Source organism: Orcinus orca, chromosome 4, assembly GCF_937001465.1.
Source record: "Orcinus orca chromosome 4, mOrcOrc1.1, whole genome shotgun sequence".
NCBI classification, from domain to species: domain Eukaryota; kingdom Metazoa; phylum Chordata; class Mammalia; order Artiodactyla; family Delphinidae; genus Orcinus; species Orcinus orca.
In genome coordinates, this window is record NC_064562.1 from 33,149,449 (window position 1) to 33,168,282 (window position 18,834).

At 34.4% G+C, this 18,834-nt stretch overlaps 1 protein-coding gene across 9 annotated transcripts in view; it reads right to left on the minus strand.

The window, feature by feature from the left end:
* FBXW7 (F-box and WD repeat domain containing 7) overlaps window positions 1-18,834 on the minus strand; it is a 207,823-nt gene that overhangs the window by 10,094 nt on the left and 178,895 nt on the right. For all 9 annotated transcript variants that reach the window (XM_004263632.3, XM_049709076.1, XM_049709077.1 and 6 more), the window contains 3 exons: window positions 16,621-16,762; window positions 6,956-7,090; window positions 1,644-1,767 (listed from right to left, as the gene is read on the minus strand). In XM_004263632.3, coding sequence (XP_004263680.1) covers window positions 1,644-1,767; window positions 6,956-7,090; window positions 16,621-16,762 — 401 coding nt within the window. The remainder of the gene's footprint in view (window positions 1-1,643; window positions 1,768-6,955; window positions 7,091-16,620; window positions 16,763-18,834) is intronic.

Genomic DNA, 18,834 nt, shown 5'->3' on the forward strand with positions numbered 1-18,834 from the left:
AGAACACTAATTTCTAACACTGTTATTATGAGACACTAATGTAAATTTGCAATCTGTATGGCATGTTGTCTACTGACTATTTCATTTCTCTCAGAATAATTCTATGAAATGTTGGTGAGGATGTGGAGAAATTGGAACCCTTGTGCAATGCTTGTGGGACTATAAAATAATGTTGCTGCTATGGAAAACAGTATGGTGGTTACTCAAAATAAATTAACCATAAAATTACCATATGATCCAGCAATTCCACTTCTGAACATACACCCAAAAGAACTGAAAGCAGGGACTTGAACAGGTATTTGTACATCCATGTTCGTAGCAGCATTATTTATAACAGCCAAGAGGTGGAAGCAACCCAAGTGTCCACTGACGGATAAATGGAGAAAAATTGTGGTATATACATACAATGGAATGTTTAGTCTTAAAAAAGGAGGGAATTCTGATACATTTGGATGAACCTTGAAGACATTATGCTAAGTGAAATAAGACAGTCACAAAAAGACAAATACCGTATGATTCCACTTATATGAGGTCCCTAGAGTCGTCAAATTTATAGAGACAGAAAACAAAATGGTGGTTGCCAGTGCTGCAGGGAAGAGGAATAGGGAGTTACTGTTAAATGGGTATGGAGTTGCAGCTGGGGAAGATGATAAAGTTCTGGAGATGGATGGTGGTGATGGTTCCACAGCAAAGTCAGCATACTTGATGCCGCTGAACTATACACTTAAAAATGGTGAAAGTGATAAATTCTATTTTACGTATAAATTATCACAATTTAAAAAAGTCATTAAAATAATGATTCTATGAGAAGGTAAGGCAGGGATAATTAATCCCACTTTATATATATCTGAGAAGAGAAGGTTTCACTGAGTAGTCCAAGCCACAGGCAGGGCAGAGGCAGGATTAGAAACCAAGTATCCTGGATCTTTCTTTACCTCTCAGCTTTACTAAAGAGAACCCATAGCGCATCTGTCTTACACTCTATGATTCTTTCTTAAAAATTTTGCTTGTTGAAGGCAAATAATATTTTTTTCAAAAGTAATATTTTTCTAGATGCCTGCTGGAAAGAAAAAATGTCCTTTCTTAATATGTATGATACCTACTCCATTACTAGGAAAGGGGATTTTTTTTTTAAACAGGTCTCAGAACACAGGCTCCATGGTAGGAAGAAAATGGGACTTTACTACTACATCCCCAGGATTTAAGAATATCTAGCACATAAGAGGTGCTCAAGAAATATTTGTGGAAGAAATGAATAGACTACAAATATTTGAGTATTTAATTGCTAATTTAATTTGGGGGTTCTCTTTAAGTTGTCCTCATCTTGACTTTCTCATTGTTTATTAATTCTACTGGAGACTGGGAAGCAAATGAGATATATTCACTATTAGTTACAGTGCTCACTAAAGGGGTTAGTGGCAAGATTTGGCACATCTGAACGTGTGGAATAACCTGTGGATTTTATATAAGTAGGTGAATGTAAATGAAGACACAGTCTTGATTCTTTGATAGGCTGCCAAAGTTCTCTTTTTTTATTTATCCACCACTTTATTCTATGTGCACATAAAACTTATTATTATTTTTCAGAATCACTTTGCTTTTTCGAACTACAAATATTTTCTCTCTGTGATTTTGAACCTTACCCTCTTCTTTACATTTCTCTCTCCAGAGAAGGTTGTCTTCAGCCAAAATTCTCCAGTAGCGACACGTCTGAGCCGCTTGTAGCAGGTCTTTGGGTTCCAGGAATGAAAGCACATAAAGTGCCAGCTATGAAAAGAAAAAGCATAGTATACCATGTGTCTCTTTTTAACGATAAAAAATAAGTTAATTATTCCCTATGGTATAAAGTACTTATAAATGTAATATAATTTTACATTCTAATTTCTAAAATTATGAAAGGCAGTACCTTCTAATATTCAATTTTAACAAACACATACCAGATTTAAAAACACCCTATTGGTTTTTATGAATTTCACCCCACTAGCTCCTCACCTCTTCAAGGAATACTTATTAAACCTCTCTGCCTCTTCTCTTGCCTTTGCTCTGTGAATCTCATCTCAAGAATTCTACTATTTATTTATATATTTTTTACTTTATTAGTTGTTTAAATTTTGTCTTTTTCTGTCCTCACTACAATATAATTTGACTTAAGAAATGAGATTCCTATATACTCTGTGTGGCATAATTTCAGAATCCTTCAGATAGTTAGATATAATTAATAGTTCTTTATCGTATCAAACTGTTTATATCACAGTGATGTACTTTTCAAACATTTAATCCTTTACTGTAAATGACAAAAAGGAACAATTATTAAACTGCTTCCTAGACCTACAAAAGTAATTGGGTTCTAATTCCTTTATATTGCTTATGGAGATTTTCTGGATGGGCCAGATAGAGTTGTATATTTGAGCTAAGTCTTTGATATATCACTGATTTAAAAATTTTGTTTCCAATACTTGCAAACCATCAATTTTTCTTCCAGTGTGTAAAGTCAATTCAAATAAATAAAAGAAAAGGAAATAGAAGAAAAAGGAGAACAACAGCTTCCGACTATGCTCGTTCAATTAGCCTTACAAATCACATAAAAATTTAAACTATGATATTAGGACAGAATGATCTAAACAGAGTAGTAAAGTTTACTTTTCACATAAACTAAGTTACAAAGATTAAAACAAACTATCATTTAAAGGACCTAGGGTCATACAGGGAGTAAAAAAGCACAATCTGAATTATTTTTTGATGCTAAACAGGAATTACATGAAATAAATTATGTTTTCCCAATGACTTTGTATCAATATATATACAGAGTTCATCATTAATCACATATTTATTGAGTATATTCTATATAGAAAGTACTTCAACCAGTCAGTATTCAACGTAATACTACTACTGACAAATGACAGTGAAAAACTTTTTGTGGAATAATTATTTTTGGTCTATCAGAGAAGACCATTCAGTATTATATACAGAAACGGAGTCATTTAAAATGAAAAGGCATAACTATATTAAACAATCTATATATGCGTGTGTGTTCCCATATACAAATATACACATACATACATAACTCAACAATATATTTTTAAATGGATACCCCATAAACCAATTAATTTTGAAATTCTCAATCAATTAAAGCCTAGACAAGTTTGCTTAGTGTCAGTCTAACAGCATACTATTAATCTTCTATGTGAAACTGATATTTAACATTGAAATTATCAGGCACAAAGTTATATTTGTGGAAAAGAGATGCTAGTTAATGCCCAAGATATTGAGAATGGTCATATGAAAAAGCCTACTCTTATTTTAGCTATCCAGCTGAAGCAGAAATCAGGTAAGTTATAGAAACATTCAATGGATCCTAAATGCTAAGAAACAAATCCAGAGCAGGTTAGATTTATCCTTAAATCAACAGGTAAAATTTCTGTCATTACTGGTGATTAAGAGATCATCTAGTCCAGTGTCTGCATGCATTAAAAAGAAATGTAAAGAAACACTCAGGTGCTAAAGAAATTTGAAGTGCTAACTCCATAGGTAACTGGTGCCCGTTCCTTTAGAACAGCACAGTCCCTAACTCAACCATAAACTTCAACTTATTAAATGTTTGTCCATGCCATCAAAACATCCCTGTATTATAGAAAATACACATAGCATGGGACTTCTCTCATGGTCCAGTGGTTGAGAATCTGCCTTCCAATGCAGAGGACAAGGTTTCAATCCCTGGTTGGGGAACTAAAATCCCACATGCCGTGGGGCAACTAAGCCCACGCTCAGCAGCTACTGAGCCCGTACGCCACTAGAGAGCCTGCAAGCCGCAACTACTGAGCCTGTGCACTCTGGAGCCCGCACATCACGACTAGAGAGAAGCCCATGTGCCACAACTAAAGAAGCCCGCATGCTGCGATGAAGATCCCTCATGCCGCAACTAAGACCTGATGCAGCCAAATAATAAAATTTTTTAAAAAAGAGAAAACATACATAGAAAAATATGAATAAGAAAATCAGAACCAGGAAAAATATAAATAGAAAAGGTTTAAACTAGAGGAAAAGTAGAACACAAATATACTGGCAACAGTATTTTACATGGTTTTTTAATTAGGCTGCCAAGCAAAAAGAAAACAGCAATTAGTTATACCAGTTCCTCAAAGGAAACAAGGTTTTGTCATGTAGGGTTCCTTATAGCGGACAGAGAGTGGGCATTGTCCCAAACTACATCTCTACAATACCACAGAGGGGGTTACAGGTTTCTTGGAGCCAAATTGAATGGTCTAGCTAATGCAGTTTTCTATTAAATTGTATTAAAGGTAAACTCTAGATTAGTAATTCTTCCTAAGGACTACTTCCACACAAGAAAATCTCTTATATTGAAAATTCATTTCAGATAATTATCTTTTCTTTGGCCAAACTTGTCATTTCAATGAGAGTTGCTGTTTTTTGTTTTTCACTATAACTTATATTGGGTTGGCCAAAAAGTTCATTCGGTTAGTGAATACATTGTTCAGTAAAATTCTTGGTGAAAATGAAAAAACGTGTCTTTTATTTTTACTTAAAACTGAACAAACGTTTTGGCCAACCCAATATAAAAGACCACCATATTATATTTAAAAAGTAGCTAATACTTTCCCAGAATTGCTATATTTCAGTGGATTGAAATAGTGAAAGAAAAAGAAAAGAAAAGAATAAAGAAAATGTTGGCCAATCCTATGTTAAGAATTTAGGCTTTGTTCTAGATCATCTACTGTATCACTATGCTTTTCTTGGCATTTACTTACAAAATAAAGATAGTGCTCTTTATCACAAGTCTCCCATGTGAGACTAGTGAGATTTCTGTCAAGGTTTTTGAGATTAGTAAGTAAATGTTGGTAAAGAGCTTTGCGATCTGTTGAAAGGAATTATAAGAAAATTACTATAAGTCCATTTCCTGACATGAAGGTAATACTGTTTTAAATAATGATAGTACTTAGTCTCCAATAAGATGTTAGTTTCCTTCAGGACTTAGATCTATACCATTATTTCTCTACATATAAAATAAAGCATTTTTCAAAAAAGAAAACGTTTTTTCTAGCAGTTAAAACTAGATTCAATATCCTTTGATAAACCATAATGGAAAAGCATATGAAAAAGAATGTATATGTATGTATAACTGAGTCACTTTGCTGTATAGTAGTAATTAACTCAACACTGTAATTCAATATACAATACTATACTTATATACAATACTACACTTCAATAAAAAACAAATTAAAAAAGATGGGGGGACAGGTGCCATGCTAAGTCAGGCTCACTCATTCTATCTAGCAAAGCTTCTTTCCCCTCAGGCAATCTTCAAAGGAACACTTAATTCAAGAAAATCTTTACTGCCCTGGTTATGGATAATTTGTGCTTAATTTTTAGATTCTTAAGAATACTTTAATATTCTTCTGATTTCAAATCATGTTTTTTTTGTGTTATGAAGCTTCTGTGGAAATCCAAATAAAGAAAAAACGAAACAAAACAAAAACCTCACAATCTTTAGACATAAGAGGATAAATTAGACTGAGAAAAAGTCTATATTTTAACAAAAATACTACCTTCTAAAATATGAAGGATATCAAGGAAAACTATGAAAAATATATCAAAGGAGAATAAATTCAGTTTCAGTCAAATACTTATAAAAGTGCTTCCTATTATTACCACCCTTCTGGAAGCAAAGAGAGAGCGCTTATGCCACTTTCATAAGCGAAATCTATCCAAAGAGTTCAGTTTTAGAATGAGCCATCAAGAATAAAGATTTTTTTTTCTGGGACAATGTCATTTTAAAAATCACTCCAAAGAAGCAACATCTCAGGAAAAAGATATTTTTTTCCACTTTGCTTTTTCCTGTAGTTATGCTTAATTTTATCCATTAACTATGATGAAACCATTTTATTAATATCCGTTGTGAAATTAGTATTGGGACTATCTTTAATGCCCTTAGGATATTTAGCATGGGTATCTGAAAAAAAAAAAATCAACTTCCTTTCTCTTCAAATTTGAAGTTTCAGGACCATTTGCATTTATATTTATATTAACATAAATGGTATTTTATATTGTCTTCTTAGCTGATCTATGTATGATTAGTGGCATATATAAAACTTTTGTGAAAATATAAATCATGGTAACATTGATTATTTAATGTTATCTTATTTCTGTTTGCTGACAAAAATGAAACTATGAAGGCTACAACATCAATAAAAGAACTACATCTAAACTATGCCTCATTTACATAGTCAAGAATGCACATGTGATCATAATCAATCTATGATAAAAAATCAAAGATGTTTTATTTTATATAAAGATATTAAAACAAATGGGCATAAATAATTCTAAAAGAAATACTATAAGAATGTAACTGGTATGGGAAATCTGTGATTGTGTGTGTGTGTGTGTGATGCGGCAGAAAGGGGAATGATTTATAGAAGATGACGTACATGTGAAATTCCATACACTTCAAAATAATTACATAATGTAAGTCACTGAGAACTACTATCCAATAGAATCATGAAACTATTAGTCTTGAAGGGACTTAGGATAAACAAAAAACAAAATAAGAAAAAAAATATTGCTGTTTTAATAAAATCAGAATTTAAAAAAATCTACTACTATAAATGAACATACCAAGACAACTAAAGGTTGGACTTCAAATAACCTAGGAAAAAATCTTGGTAAAGAAACAGTCAAATTAACGAAACTCAATAGCTTAGTCTCACATATGACTTATTCCAGTGATGGAAAGAAGACACTTAGTCTGTAGGTATAATTTAATCTGAGAATTATATTAAGTCACAGCACCTTATCATTTACAGCCCCCTGTAATACTAATTAAGAGTGTTAAACTGACAATACTGAATACCATAATTAGCAATGACAATGTCTAAAGATGGTAGCTGTTGATTTATATTTTCAAATAGCACTAATGAAGAATATAATTGATAATCCTTACCTCTTTAGGGAGCAAGGAAATGAAGTCTCGCTGAAACTGGGGTTCTATCACTTGCATCATATGTTTTACTTGTGTTGGTTCACAACTATCAATAAGTTCATCTAAAGCAAGCAATTTCTCTGGTCCACTCCAGCTCTATCAAAGAGGAATTATAAATTTTTATCTATTATTTTAATAAATGTCTCAAATTATAAACTCATAAAGGAAAATCCACATCCACACACAACATAAAAAGTGGCTGCTTACAGTAGAAGGCACTGAAGTGACAATCATTTAGTCTCATCAAGTTTATTAGCTACCTTTATTGTGTAAAAGTTTTTTTTAGGCTTGATAGACAGAAAAATATTTTTGCATTGTATTATTATAATTGCTATATGTTCGTCCATCCACCACCAAGATACTGGTTGAGAAACCAAAATTTTATTCAGAAACATCGGTTTGGGCCACTAAGTAAATGAATTTTGACAGATGATTTTCCTTTCTTCCCTTTCTTTCTAGTGGGCACCATAAAACTTGATGGTTTTAGTAAGGCACTCATCTGAGACTGGCAGCATCAACTAGAGAAAAATTAATAACTGGATAGACTGCACATCTGACAAGTGTCTTCTACAAATTAAAAGGGCTTTGATTTGCTATGTGAAAATAATTTCAAATAAAAAACAGCAAACAAGGGCTTCCCTGGTGGCGCAGTGGTTGAGAGTCCGCCTGCCGATGCAGGGGACACAGGTTCGTGCCCCGGGCCGGGAAGATCCCACATGCCGCGGAGCGGCTAGGCCCGTGAGCCATGGCCGCTGAGCCTGCACGTCCGGAGCCTGTGCTCCACAACGGGAGAGGCCCCAACAGTGAGAGGCCCGTGTACCGCAAAAAAAAAAAAAAAAAAAAAAAAAGAAAGAAAACAACAGAAAATGGTAGCTGACTTAATAGTAAAATTAGAATATGAACAAAGGCTAAAAGAGGGTAAGAAATAAAGTATATGCTATGGAAAAACAAAAACAATTATACCTCAAAAATATGAGCTCCTTTAAACCATACTAAGGGGGTTGTTTCCCCAGTGTGGAACACCTGCACAGAAATGCCATGATTCTTAAAAGGAGAAACTAAAAAGCCACATGAATCATTTAAAATGTTAGGACCTCCCCTCACAAAAATCAAGTAAAACATTTAAATAACCTTGAAACACTTAGGTGAAAAAACATCCTTGAGCAAGCTGATATAGTACCTTTGTGAATTATTATGTCCACTTTGGAAGTGGGAGAAGAGAGAACAATAGGTGAGGTTTGGAGCTAGAAAGATCTGGATTTTGACATTCCCTTTCTTGCTCAAACTAGGAACCTGGATTTTGTAACATGTGAAATAGATAATAGTTGAAAACTGAGATACTGAGGATACTGGAAGCCGTATTCAGAATATCACTACTTTTTAAAGTATTTCTTAAAATATTTATCAGAATCTACAATGAAATCTCATCTCTTCTTTCCTATCATAAAGTGTAGACTACACTAATACTAGCAAACATTTCAGTAGTATTTCCACAGTACTACTATATATGTATATCTCACTTAATCATCAATAAAAACCCTGGAGAATATCCTCATTTTACCATCAAATATGAGGAAACAGAGGCTCTAATAAGCTGTGTCCTTTCTTTTTACTTTGACACATACATATACCCAGAACATTCTCCTTGAGTACTCACTGTGTATCCTTTTTGGTTAGGGTGAGGATTTATACATAGAAGTTAAAAATACTCATATACATGTATATGCACACACATGACCAATTAAAAGCAGTTAATTTGAAGTTTATTTCACTCCATTTCCCTCACATAGCTTAAAATCCTGGTTCAAAACTTAATACCTCTTTGACAAAACTCTTGCTGATCAATCGCCACTCATCCCTGACAGTACCAAAACTATAAACTCTAAGTTACTGATTTATATTCCTCACAGGATTTGAGGTGGGTTTTTATAATATGCTGTTCCTCTCCATCTACATTATAAGAATTCATGGACACTAGTATAAAAACATGCCCATTTTGGGTGATGGATAACTATGCTGACTTGATTAAAATGCAGCTTTAATTAAGACACTTGATAGAATAATTTTAATGTAAACTTTTAAATCTCCTTTGCATATATGAACGCCAGCTTTACAGATATTTTTGGAAATATTTGGAAATATTTATGGTTAAATAAAGGTATGTGATCTTCTATGGTAAAAAGATAGTGAAACATCTTTTAACATATTACTATTTATATTACTAATTATAATTTATATTCTATATAATTTAATATATTACTATTCTATATAAATTACAACTATTATGAATATTTCTAATTAAAGGTTAATATACTATACAAGTTTCATGTTTTGTTTTTTTTCAGTTAACATATTATTACAGTGTTTAAAAAAGGAAGGAATAGAAAAACAGTATCAATACATGGTATATAACTGCTAACAGATGAAAAAATATCCTTTCCAGGATTTTAGGGGCTGGAGTATAGAACGAAAAAAGCCAGAACAGAAGATAAACAATTCAGACCTTAGGTAAATGTTAGAAACTGTGTCAGAAACTTCTATATATTTAAGGCAAAGTCCATGATGGAAATTATGCCCATAGAGCAAAATGCTTCTAAGACTTTAAACAATATTTTTATTCTGTTTTAAGATAATATTTAATAAGTTAAATAAAATTTAAATTATATTTCAATTTGAATTATACATATATTCAGCAGATGTTACTTTGTGACATTTTACTGAAAAGTATACAACTGACAAAGATTAGTAACAAGCTGTAATCTACAAAGTAAATGAGACTGTTTTCACCGACCATACATATTTGACAGTCCAATTACTTTAAGTCACATCTCTTAGATGGTTCCAGCAAAGGTCTGGACCATGTAGTCCCTAGTTTTTCTCTCTCCAGCCTGGATTTCTTTCCTGAACTCCAGACCTGTTTATAAAATTGCTTATCCAACATGTATTCTTGGGTATGTAATAGAAACTATATCCATGACCTTTCTCTTCAAATATGCATGTCCACAATCTTCCCTGTTTCAGTAAGATGTAACTCTTATTATATTAGTTTGTTCAGGCCCAAAGCTCTGGAGTCATCCCCAACTCTCTTACTTTCACCATCAGATAGTTCTGATCCATCAGTGAATTCTAAGACCTTAAAATTCAAAATATACCCAGAATCTGACTATTACTACATTGGTCTAAGCTACTATTGTCTCTCACCTGGGTTATTCCTATAACCTCTTACCCAGTCTCCCAGCTTCCCACCTTTGCCCTCCTAGTTCTGTTCTCCACAAAGCAGTCAGAGTGACCGTGCTAAAAGTCACTCACTCACTCTTCTGCTTGAAGCCCTCCAGTGGCTTCCCACTTCACTCCAAGCAAAAACCAAAGTTTTCAGGTTGGCCTACAAGGTTCTAATTTCCTATTCCTTTCCCTCGCTTACTCTACTTTAGCCATAGATACTCTTTCTGTGCCTCAAACACACCCAGCATGCTCTGCTTCAGAGCCTTTTCACTTGCTGATCCCTGGACTATTCTTTCCCTAGACACCCACGTGCTTTACTTCCCTACCTCCTTCTCTGAGACCTTCTCTGTGCAATTTTCTAAAACTGCAAACCAGTTTGAAATCCCCCAACCCCCTCCCTTTCCTGACTAGAGTTAAGTTCTCCAAAAAAGGGTTTTTGTCTGTTTTGTTAATTACTGTATCCCAGATCCAAATTAGGGCCTAGCACCTGACAGATACTCCGTAAATATTTGTTGAATAAATGAATGAATCCCCAAAGAGTCAGGAAATACTGCACCAATGCTATCTTAAAACTCTTTCTTGGGCTTCCCTGGTGGTGCAGTGGTTGAGAGTCCGCCTGCCGATGCAGGGGACACAGGTTCATGCCCCGGTCTGGGAAGATCCCACATGCCGCGGAGCGGCTGGGCCCGTGAGCCATGGCCGCTGAGCCTACGCGTCCGGAGCCTGTGCTCCGCAATGGGAGAGGCCACAACAGTGAGAGGCCCGCATACCGCAAAAACAAAAAAAACCAAGAAAACCAAAAAAAAAAAACCCCTCTTTCTTGAGAAAGTTTCTAATCTATGTACCTGATGGTATCACTGGGACTTGCTTGCTTAGTCTGGTTCCGAGACTGGTTCCCAGTTTTGATACATACACGATTTAACAGCAAGGGAAGGATGTATTAACTTGAAAACCTTGCAGTTAATGACTATATTAAAATAAAAGAATATTTTATTATTATCGGTGTGGATTGTTGAACCCACACCAATCTTTAATGAGGACTGGAGGAAAGAATACCGAATTGGGGATCAGGAAACACAACTTTTGGAGAAGATAACTGCCACTAATCAGGTTACAATTTACCTCTGCAGGCTTTAGTTTCTTTATCTGAAAAAGTGCTGTAAATTCTGATAATTATTTTATTTCTGCTCTGAAAAGTAGTTCTTCTGGAAAAGAAAAAAGCACTTTCCTTTGGTCTTTCATGGTAAAGTTACTGGGAACACATTGAAAGGGATAGGAAAAACATTCCAAAATCAGAAAGAATCAAGATAAACAAAATTTAATTTGTGGACAAAATTGCAAATGCAAACTTGAAAATTCCCCATGGAAGCGGTATTTGATTTCAGGTAATCAGAGAATACCTGAAGGTAGTAGAGAAGAGTAGAAGGAGCACTGAGCCGTAATCAGGGGCCAAGGTTTCACCAGTAAACTCACTGTGGAACTGCAGGGAAGCCCCTTAATGAGTCTGTGTCTCAGAGACCCCACCTGTATAATGAGGGGCTTGGCCATACCAGGGGTTCCCAAGTGCTGTCTGAGTGGTGCAAGAATCATGGAGTCCCCCAGCCCACCATCAAAGAGTCTGATTCAGTGGTCATGGTGGGGCTGAGGGCAGTTTATGCTTTAAATAACCAACTCATCCCGTATGGATGTGGATGATTCACAAACCAGCAGTGGTTATTAGTCTGGATGATCCTTGGTGGTATCTCATTCAGATATATATATTTTTATGACTTTAGGCAGTCTAGCACCTGCATTTCATGTGGTAAAGAACTCACTTCTCTAGTACCTCCAGAAGATGGTTACTTAGTCTGTTTGAACAGTTCCAGGAGTGGAGACTTACTAGCTCCCATTCTACTCTGGGTCAGTTCAAATTGTTAAGTTCAACTTACACCAAAATCTGACTCAAAGAATATGATTCAGGTTTTGTTTGCTGAAGAAACCAAGAATCAGTCTGATTCTACTTTTATACAAAAGTCTTTAAAACGTTAGACAGAAACAACATTTTTCCCTTAGTCTTCTCTGGTTAAATACATGACTTTCTTTAACTCTTCATCACCCAACAGGACTTCTTGATCATACTGTTTCAAATACAATGGCAAAGTATTACTGAATTCATTTTCTTTTGGTACCTTGCTGTTTTAACATGTCGTTGGCTAGCAAATAAAAGAGATCCAAATAAGTTAGAAAACATGTACAATTTCTAAGTGTTACCATAAAACTTGATTAAGTCCTTCAAAGGAATAGTTTTTACTCCACTTTTAATTTCAAAACACAGAAGTATTTTCTACTTTATCATTCAAAAAAATATTATGGAGTATAACAGGCATTTTCAAAGTACATTCATAATTTTAATACAATACAAATATGCTTTGATTAAAATAATGCTAATAATGTTAATCTGATGACATTTGCATGAAGCTAGTGTTAATAGCTTCTTTTAACACCTGAGAAAACTGAGGTTCACAAAGGCTATTTCTTAACCAAGAGAGGAAACTAACATTTATTGAGTTTCCACTGTATTTCCAAGAACAGCTTTAAGCACATTTACATGTTTTCTCCCTTTCGACAACTTTTTAGTGTTATATCTATTTTACAGAGGATAAGAACACAGGCAAAAGTAGTTACATAATATCAATGAAATTACCCAGTTATTAAGAGGGAAAGCCAGAATTTGTACTAAGAGCTTTTTCTTCTAAGTCAAAGTGCTTCTCATTATATCAGGATACCTCTGAATATCAATTTCAACATCAGAGAATGTCAATGTTATTGGTGTCTTTACCTAGTCTACTATTTGCAAGTGAAAAACTACATATTTACACTCAAATGACATAAACAAAATAAAAAAGTAACCAATCCTCTTCCCCCAAATTAACAATCTGAAAGCATCAACCTGGGGCTGCCAAAAAAAGCAGAATCAAGGGCAACTGAAAATTCAAACAGTACAAAATTTGTTTTGTTTTTTTTTTAGTTTTGTTTTTAATTGGTACTTCTATTTTAGAGTGGCATTCTGTTTCAGTTTCCCTTTTCCTAAAATGGTGTATCATTTGTTCTCATTCAATTTATAAATTGAGTACAGAGTACTTTGTCAGAATAGATGGAGCTGGACCGAAACAATGCTGTACCACCATCTTAGGAGGAATAGCAGAACAGTAAGGGGACAAGCTCTCCCATTTTGCTTGTTATGCCACAGAAAAGTCATCATTAAATGCCTGCATAGCACATCTGTAGAAATCATGCCAGTTTAATTGTCCCTCAAGTATACCACGTAGGTCAACTCATGACTCCCCCACTTTACTATGAAATTATCTCTCTCTACAAGTTAAGCATTAAAGCATTGTAAGCCTTTAGGCAAAGGATTCATTTCTAGTTAGTTTGGCACCAGCCCTGAAAATTAAGGGCAGTGTACCACAATGGGGTCTTGGGTGTGTCAAGGCAGAAATGGTACTCAAAGGATTAAGGTCTTGATCTACCCGTCTAGTTGACCTTCTGTTGCTAGTAAACTTCTTTGCTACAGAATATGTATGTGAAAAAAAAAATATAGTACTACACCTGCAGGGATAATTCTATGTTATTCCTATTAACTGAGAACAAGTTTTCTACTTCTCCTATGAAAAGTGATCAAATGGGCCTTTTTATAGGACAAAAGCTAGCCTAATATAGTTTATTGAATATCATTAGTTCTAAAAAAACAAGTTTTTAAAATTACAATGAACATTTCTAAATTTGGGATGCATCTAATAATCTATGGTATCTCTGATTTGATGACATACAGTATGTGGTAACACGAGGACGTTTCATTAAGAAAAGCATGAGTGAGCTAATAAACAAGCCAACATTGTACAAAGGACTCCCTAAAACATCCTCACTGCAAAATAGAGCACAAATGCCCCCTACTATATATCAGTATTTGAGATAGTTCTCTTAAAACTATATTTTATATATCAGTATTTGAGATAGTTCTCTTAAAACTGGTAAAAAAAAAAACCCTAAATGGCTAGCAAAGAATATTCTGGGCCTCTGAAACATTGAAAAAAAATAGGTCCATACCACATACAAAATAAATCTCAGTCTAGACTACCTTCTGATAAGAAATAAAGCTTTGCATATAAAATAAACATTTTGGAGGCTGTCTACAATGATGATAAAACTATTACTAATAGTGTAATTTTCCATCATGTTGGTACTTTCCTATAAAAATGATATGAAATCAGCCTCTGCATACTCTCAAGTGCTGTGCTGCTCACACTACATGTGTGTGTAAGCATGACAATCCACACCCATATTCCTGTCTCCTTGGCTTAATCAGAGATGATGCAAGTCTTTAAAGCATTTTTTTTAGGCTTTGTAAGTGTCTGAGTGCTATTTTCACCTCTAATTGGCGGGATACATCTCTTTTTAAAAGGATGTGACAGGGGCTTCCCTGGTGGTGCAGTGGTTGAGAGTCCGCCTGCCGATGCAGGGGACACGGGTTCGTGCCCCGGTCCGGGAAGATCCCACATGCCGCGGAGCGGCTGGGCCCGTTAGCCACAGCCGCTGAGCCTGCGCGTCTGGAGCCTGTGCTCCGCAACAGGAAAGGCCACAACAGTGAGAGGCCCGCGTACAGCAAAAAAAAAAAAAAAAAAGGATGTGACAAATAATTTAGAATTCTGAGGGCATGTGTAGGAAAAAATTAAAATAAAATTTAAAAATCATGAACCTAAGATAAAAGAACTCAGATGAGGGGAGGGAATGATCCTTAAGAAAAGGTAAGTTTAATTAACAAATGACTGTGAAAATAAAACACAAAATCTTTGTAACTGTAGTGGTTCATAACATTATTGTAACAGTGAAGTATAACTTTTATGCCTCGAAGCCATAGATTCTCAACCTCAGCAATTGATATTTTGGGCTGGATAACTTTGTGTTGGGGGAGGCTGTTCCTTACACTGGCTCCACCCATCAGATGCCAGCAGTGTCCTACCCCCGACCCAGGCAGTTGTAAGAACTAAAAATGTTTCAACCAAGGGAAAATTTGCCCCCTGTCGAGACGTGCTGCTCTAACCTTTCAGTTATCAACCGAAAAAAGAAGTTATCCTAATTTCTCTGAAATCACCTGAAGGGTAGAAAACAATTTTAAAAATCCATTTTAAATAAACATTGCTTCAAGTGAGTTTTCCAGCTCCAGAAGAAAAAAACTGGGACATTTACTTAGTTATTGCCCAGGTATTTAAAATATTGGGATTTATATAAATGGACACCATAAAATATGAAATATCATATAAAATCTATGCAATATCTTCTATTTCAACCATTATTCCCCTATGCATTCATAAAATACCATCAATAAAGTAGCCAGAGGTAAGGAAATATATTCATTTTACATTAGTACAGTGGCTAGCATCAGAGATACCTTCACTTTACATACTTTATATTATTCACTATTTACAAGGAATAATTAACCAAGTGTTTAATTGATGCCAACTACTTTGCTAAATACTTGACTTCTATGTGTTATCTCACTAGAAGAAAAGATAAATCAATTAATATCACTATCATGAGCTATAAAATTCATAAGATTCAAGGTTTGGTTGTAGCTGAACTTCCCGGTAAAATTCCCAAAACTTTAAATGCTAGTAAAATATAGTAATCAGAATTTTGAGCACAGTAAGCCACACACAAGCATGGCACTGATGGAAAGAAGCTGCATCAACTCTTGGAGGCTACAAGGGTAACAGTGATGGATAAGTTACCACTAGTGACTAATAGGCAGAGTTCTTAGAATGCTTAACTTCCAAACAGTGCAGTTTAGAAAACAAGTACATTCAGTAATACCAGAAACCCAAACATAAAGGAGAAAAAGAAAGGTCTTATTATCTAAAAAGCAATAAACAATGCAAATGCACACTTACACAAAACAAGCACTGGACTCTCTTGATTAATATACCTAAAAATTAAAGTGAGTTCCCTTATTTTTAATAACATTTTTAATTGAGATATACTTCACAAACATAAAATTCACCATTTAAGTGTACACTTCAATAGTTCCCAGCACACCCATCTTGCTGTGCAACCATCACCACTATCCAATTCCAGAAAACTTCCATCACCCCCAAAAGAAGCCCCATACCTATCGGCAGTTAGTCCCAACCTGCCCTCCTAACATCACCTCAATCACTAATCTCCTTTCTGTCTCTATGGATTTTCCTGTTCTGGATATTTCATATAATCATACATTATGTGGCCTTTTGTGTCTGGCTTCTTTTACTTAGCATAAGGTTTTCAAGGTTCATCCATGGTGTAGCATGTTCCTTTTCATGGCTGAATAATCCCTTATTTTTTGCAGCAAATAAGTGAAGCATTTCAAGTACTGTGTTTAGACATGTCACCTGAAACATTTTCAGCCACTCCTGGAGGCCTGTAGGTGGTTGGACAGATGTAATTCGGCGTCGTTGTTGCCCTTGGCCATTGGCTGCTCTCAGGTCTCCAAAAGTTGTCGGTGTTGCTGAACATGGTACGAGGCCAGCGGTACTACAAGAAAATACAAGAGTGGAGACAAAGACAGATATTTATTAAGAATAATGGGCTCTAGTTTAATAAGAATGGGATAACACGGCATATTTCAAACATCAATCAAACTATTATTTTTATTTGCTTGTTCCCAGAGAGCAAGGATGCACAAAACCTTTTCTGCTATTGTAGAGTAAGCTTCCTCCCTCCTACATAACCACCTGTTTTTATCCCGGCACAGCTAATTGCAACCAAATGACAGAATCTCTATGGCAAAACTGTAAGTTGTTGGTAACATACAAATAATGTTAAAATATTTGCTTAGAAGATTCAGGTTCCACTTGCCTATGTCTGGTCTTCAGCATCATAATTAAACAAAAGTTTAAATTTCTTTCACAAAAAGGGGTGTGAGATTATTAATGCTTTAAAAAAATCATATGTAGCAGTAGTCTGTTCAATGTTTTAGACATTTCACTAGTCACATTATTCCTTAAGTTTGCCCCAGATGCCTTCTAAGTTATTTATAATATTTGTCTATTCCTCTCTAATTTCTATTGCTATGATTAAGCTTAGTCTAAATAATATTTAACAGGAATAAGCCTTGATTAGAAATGTGTTTACTCAAACAGGTAGGTAGGTAGAACTTATTTTATTATATGCAAAATTAAATACTGTAAAATGAGATCATTTTGGCTAAATACTTTTAGCCAATAATTTAAATTTTGAGACAGTTAAAAAAAAAAAAACCACAAACCTGAAATTCAGTTAATTCTGCCACTAGTAAAATAAGAGATGATCTATCTCTAAAATTGTTCAACTCTCCTAAAAATGCCTAATAGCAGAAAAAGTAGTTAGAACTATGTTATTAGTATATTAAACTTTGCTTTCTAATTTCAATGCCTAATTAAATTAGTTAAACTCGAGGTAAGTACTGAACATCTCTATCTTAGAGACACGTGGAAAAAAAGGAGCAGGAAGATTCAGGTAACAAAACCGTGTTTGTAAAATAATCTTCATTTTATTGAGCTATGACAGTAAAGTGTTTTAAATCCAAAGAACGTATAAATTATATCCTAACAGTTAACTATCAAGCTCTGAAAAATTACTAATGAAACAACTCCAATTCTTTTTTATCCAGCATATCTCATTATTTGCTTAAAAATGCATCTCAGTCACCAGATAATACAGAAAAATCTTCATATCTACCACCTTTAAATCTTTTAGCATTATACATCTAAGATGGTCTCTAACATTCAACAACTAAATCTATTTTTCTTTTATCAAATTTCAAAGGTAAGCTCTATTTTCTTCTCTGAAATGAAATAGGATGTGATTATAACTTAAATTTTCTAACAAAAATGATGAAAAATCATAGTTTCATCTTATTATTAGAAAATCTTTCAACAAAATTAAAGAACATCAAAAATACACTGATCAAGTCTCCAAAAAGACACGGCAATCAATATGCTGTCTGGTTTGCTTTAGTAAGACTGTGTGTTAAAAGGCTAAAAATAAAACTTTCACCTTTGCAGGTACTTTCTCAATAAAAAAGTCGGCAACTAAAGAAAAATTTTACTAAAATGTGTTCTGTGGTAAAAATTCAGCAGTCATTTATAAACTGCCTGAAAAACAACTGAACCATTTAATACTTTTGCCCTGGCATTAGCCATATTAATTGAAGACCAAAATTATATGGTTAACTGAAATCTATACATTAAAAAAAACAGCACATTTTAAACATTAAACTCAACTTTCTCATCCAAGAAACAGTTTATCAAGATTAGAAGAAAAAAAACAAAAATGAAGTGAATAGTTTCACTTGTCTATCACTCCACACCCTCTGGCGGAAGTGCCAAAACACAGTGAAATTTTCAAAAGGCAAAGCCTACATAAGAGGGAGGAAGGGAACAATTAACATGGGATCATCACACAAAAAGCATTTCCTGAGTAACCAAGAAATAGCTTTATTTTTCTCTTTTGTATCATTTTTGTATATAAAACTACTCTAATTATTATGATTTCTAAGTTTCACCAAAGAGCATCTGAAAGAAATATTTTCCACAACTGAATGAAGTAAAAGTATAAACTGGTTC